The sequence below is a fragment of the Arachis ipaensis genome, chromosome B6, assembly GCF_059453495.1.
Source record: "Arachis ipaensis isolate K30076 ecotype BB chromosome B6, ASM5945349v1, whole genome shotgun sequence".
NCBI lineage: Eukaryota > Viridiplantae > Streptophyta > Magnoliopsida > Fabales > Fabaceae > Arachis > Arachis ipaensis.
Genome location: NC_142441.1, coordinates 19991668 through 19996558, shown reverse-complemented (window position 1 = coordinate 19996558; position 4891 = coordinate 19991668). Strand labels below are relative to the sequence as shown.

General features: G+C 36.6%; 1 protein-coding gene across 1 annotated transcript; it reads right to left on the bottom strand.

The window, feature by feature from the left end:
• Positions 1–1104: 1104 nt before the first annotated feature.
• LOC107646374 (protein FAR1-RELATED SEQUENCE 5-like) lies at positions 1105–4474 on the bottom strand. Its single transcript, XM_088490510.1, has 5 exons — positions 4385–4474; positions 2482–3050; positions 2308–2367; positions 2071–2204; positions 1105–1667 (listed from the first exon to the last, which is right to left on the bottom strand). The coding sequence occupies exons 1-5, from the start codon at positions 4472–4474 to the stop codon at positions 1105–1107; spliced, it is 1416 nt and encodes a 471-aa protein (XP_088346636.1).
• Between the last annotated feature and the right edge of the window lie 417 nt (positions 4475–4891).

Here is a 4891-nt window from a genome sequence, read left to right as displayed (position 1 = left end):
ATTGTGTACGGATACTTTTAAAATTCAATTTTAAACTTCATGTAATGCACCAAATTATTATTATAATGATCAAATTATCAACTGAATATTTATTATTTTAAATATTAGTAACAAATAATAATAGTAAAAAAGAGTAAAAGAATAAAAAAGTTGTATATTAGTTGGTCAAGTCTGTTATTATATTTTGTTTAATAATGGTATATAAAGTTGTAGTAAGGTAAAATAAAGTTGAGTATATTAAAATATATAAAATAAACCGAATAAACCACCAAATCATGATGGGCAAAGTACAAAGTAGTTGCTAAACTCTAATGCTTATGATATGTTGTGTTGTTAAACTTCGAATCCTCAAAAAATGCTTCCCGTGAAAAAAAATTTAAAAATAAAACAAAAGAAGAAACAATAAATAAATGGACATGACATTAATGCTATGAAAAATACACTAGGTACACATATACAATTGTTCGGTGTTATGGAATGAATTCAATAGTAATATGAAGGAACCAGAGTGCGTAGCCAAATTGTCTGTCATTTCTGAACAAGCCTATTACGTATCTTTGTAGGAAGATGCCACATTGGTAGGAGATGGTTGTGCATTACCATTAGGTCCCTTAACACACAAATCATATTGAAAAATAACATCATAACTTATCATCCATTCAACACACTTAAAATAAACAAATGACGGGAAAAAATGGTAGATCTCATATTTACCTTGTTCTTGTGTTTGCATGCCCTCTTTTTAATAGATTTTTCTAGATCTGCCCCAAGTCTGGTGGATGTTGGATGACCTCGCGTAGGAATACGACGTGGGCCCTGTAGCTCATCCCTGCTAACGGGACACTCATCACGCATATGTGAGTTAATCGCACTTGGTACATGTGCAGCTTGATGCTCAGATTTCTTGTGTTTTTTCAGCTTGTGCCGAGCACTGTGCATGGCATCACACAATATAGCAGCAACCTCTGGAGTAGCCACGAAATCCTGAGCAACGTTGTAAAAATCTAAACACAATTCCCTAAAAATGGTCATGCTTTCATCAGAACGGTCCATGTCAATGCTGCTCCTGATGTATGTGTGTCTTCGACTAACATTCTTACTCCATCAGGATAGAATGTATTGTGAGGACACTGCTGTTACACGAAAATGTAGAAGAACAGCAAGACTGTGGCAGCATAGAATACCATTCAATTGGAACCTAAAGCAATCACATTGAACTTTTGATGACTGCGAGCAATACATGACTTGGTATCTGCTATACACTAACATGTCAAACACCATCTTTTGTTGGTCAACTTCACAAACTATACTTGTGCCATGATGGTTGATAGAGGAGATGTCACAATCGACCTCTTTTATAAATTGATCCTGAACGTCTCGAAACATGGAGTTTGTATATTCTCTTTGGAACTGCTTCTCTATTGGTGAGCTGAAAACACAAGGGATAATCCCCCTTAAATCAGCAGCGTCACACTCAAGCTCCTTTTGCTCCTTGTCTATAACACAGTTTTGGTATTGACGAACAAATTGCAACAAAAAGCTCTTACTGTTTAAGTACTTATTGAAAACTAAATGCATGCTCTCACTACGCTGTGTGCTCCTCATGCCAGCCCAGAATTCGTTCTTGAAAAATACTGGCACCCACATGTGTCGGTCAGCAAACATATCTGCCAATGAATAGGGAAAACAAAAATGAAAAAAATAGCGTAAGTTAACCCATAAGTGCAACATCCATATTGAGTATAAAATAACATCTATAATGAAGCCACACAGAGGCAGCAATGGACCGGAATATTATACTACCATTTAGCCACCTAGAATTGTGGAGGTCATACTCTTCAATAAAATCGTGCCAATCTCTCTCAAATGAGTCCTTAGATTTGGATTCAAACACAATCCTCTTCATGCATGTGTTGAGCTGATCGAAACGACGGTAACCTACCAGCTTGTTTGGTATCTTGTTTAGGATATGCCATATGCACCATCTATGGCGTGTGTGTGGTAATGTGGTCTCTAATGCAGAATGCATCTGCAGGGATTGATCTGTTATAACACATATGGGGGCCTTACCCATGCACTTCAACCAAGTACGAAAAAGCCATTGGAATGTACGAATGTCCTCATTCCACAATAATGCGCACCCAAGAAGCGTAGACATCCCATGTTGGTTGACATCTACGAAAGACCCGAACGGCATGTCATATCTAAACAATGGAAATATAAAAACATGTAATGTAGGTAGAAACTCCAAATGCCTTAGCTGAAAAAAATCTAATTAAGTCGAACAAAAAAATAATAATTTGGTACCTATTAGTCTTGTAAGTAGTGTCAAACGTCACGATGTCACCAAAATATTTCCATGCAGCTCTACACCGAGAATCGGCCTAAAACACATTTCTAATGCTATGGTTTTCGTCCACATCTATTTCAAAGAAAAATTTCGGATTGAGCTCCTTCATCCGTGAGAATTGCTTAAGTAACTCTTTTGGATCCATCTCATCCCCGAAAATGCGTAAGTGACGACTAATGTAATTTCTAACATCCTTCTCCGTAAAGGTGAGGTTGGCAGAGACACTGGTGGCATTGGCTAGTGCCTGGTACATCTTACTCGGTCTAATGCCAGCTTGGTCATTTTGCTGTATCATGTCCTTCACATGCATACTTAGCTGACGGTTTGCTGAGAACATTCCAGATAGCTTCGAATTGAGCGGGTGTGAGTGGGACACCTCTACTCGAGAAATCTTCCACTTCCTTGTCATCTTATCTAATGCCAAATAGCAACGGATTTTGCAGTTTGTTGAGGCCACCGTTTTCCTTCTCTTGGGTGCCTTTACACAGGATGTGCGGTATCCATCTCTGTTACAATGCAAAGCCTGATTAACAACCACCCTCTGATCGTTTCTACTCTCCCAGCCGGTGGTTCTTATTTTGATGACAAATCCAGTCCTAGCCGCATATCGGTAATAATATGCACGCGCATCTTCTAATATTCCGAAGCACATTCCCTCCTCGGGATCTAGCTCCTCGTCACCACTGGCTTGGTTTATGACCTGGAAAAAAAAGAAAAAAAAACAAATGAAACTCTACCTAATAGTTAACTATACAAAAGTAGCAAATTTCACTTTCGAGTATAACAAATAAAACACACTACTGTAATTTTAGGTGCTAATTTCATTTTGGGTAGTGCTAAGTAGCCAAAAAATAATGTATAATATATATATAGTACAGAATAAATGCCAGTCTCATGATAAGCGAGTGGAGTACACTTGCTTATTAATAACATACTTATCACTCTACCCTCTTCTCCATGCCTGGTGTAATTAATTTGATTCCCAAAATTAATTTCAGTTTCCTCTCAATCAAATCCCTAAAAATCTCTCATCTACATTTATTTCAATTAAAATGCAATTTTCGTCTAATGGATTAACATCCAAAAAGATCGAGAAATTAACCCGAGTGAAAGATCAAGACTTTTCTCCCCATTTCATTCCATCCATAACCTCACAATCGAGAAAAACGAAAAGACGCAGAGAGGAGAAACCCAGCAGCTTCATCATCGGAGCATCCCATAGCCTTGTCTCCGACTCCTACAGGTATGTTATTTAGTTTCATGTTTCGATTAATTGGCATATTGGGGTCCATTATCTTTTGTTGCATGTGGCTGGAGTCGATGTTAACGATGAAAGTTTTGGTCTTTATCTCACGTTGATGGGTTTGGAAAAAGAAAAAAGAGAAAATCTTGAAAAATATGATGTTTTGGGGGGGTAGAGATGAAGAGAAGGCATCAAGAAATGGTTTTTTTCGTTTTTATAAATAGCCATGATTTTTCTGGTGTGTTACGGTTCCCCTGATTTGTTATCTGTTCAACCGTGGTTTGAATTGCTATGTTGCGTGCTTGGTGTTGTGCTTTCTTTCAACTAGTAAATAATGTGACAAATATGAAGCAGTCATTTCGTTCAAGTTGCCTCCATACTTCGAAAGTCTCCACTGGCCTTGTCTCCGACTCTTATAGGTATGTTATATAGTTTTATGTTTCGATTAATTGGCATATTGGGACTCTATTATCAGTTGTTGCATGCGGCTGGAGTCGATGTTAACGATGACAATTTTGGTCTTTATCTCACGTTGATGGGTGTGGGAAAAGGGAAAAACTAGCAAAGATTGCATTTTGGGCTGGAGATGAAGGAAATTTTTCAAAAAAGGGTTTTTTTTTCATTTTGATAAGCATCCATGATTTTTCTGGAGTGTTACGGTTCCACTATTTTTTTATCTATTCAACCGTAGATTGAGTTGTTATTTTGCGTGCTCAATGTTGTGCTTTCTTTCAAGTTATTAACTGTGTGACTAATATAAAGTAGCCATTTAGTTCAAGTTACCTCCATACTTTGAAGGTCTCCACTGAAAAAGCTGCAATTGTGTCTTTAGATGATAAAGTTGAGGCGAAGGAGTAGAGCAAAAATGAAATCGCTTTCATTCTAGCTGCTCTAGGTACCTTTCCTTTTTTTTTTCCTCTTTATCAATTCTACCATGAGACAGAAAAAAAATATAAATAAAGTATTTTTTCATGTCAGTCATTTAGATTATGTATTTTTTAATAATTGACTGATTGTGGTAGTTAACTATAGTGGGAGTACATTAGGAGTACTTAAGGTTAGTGGCAAATTATTTTTTTTAGATTTTTGTTTTTATTCATGTAAAGAAAAAAATCCTTCTAGATACTGATGCAATAGAGATGTCATGCCTTGATACTTTTTTAGTGTGGATTGCTTTATCTTTATAAAAGGCTGAGTTGGAATTTTGCATGGAATTTTTTTTTAGTGTGAATTGCTTTATCTTTATTGGTGTCTGTTAAAAATTAAACATACATACATATGTGACTATTTAAATAATG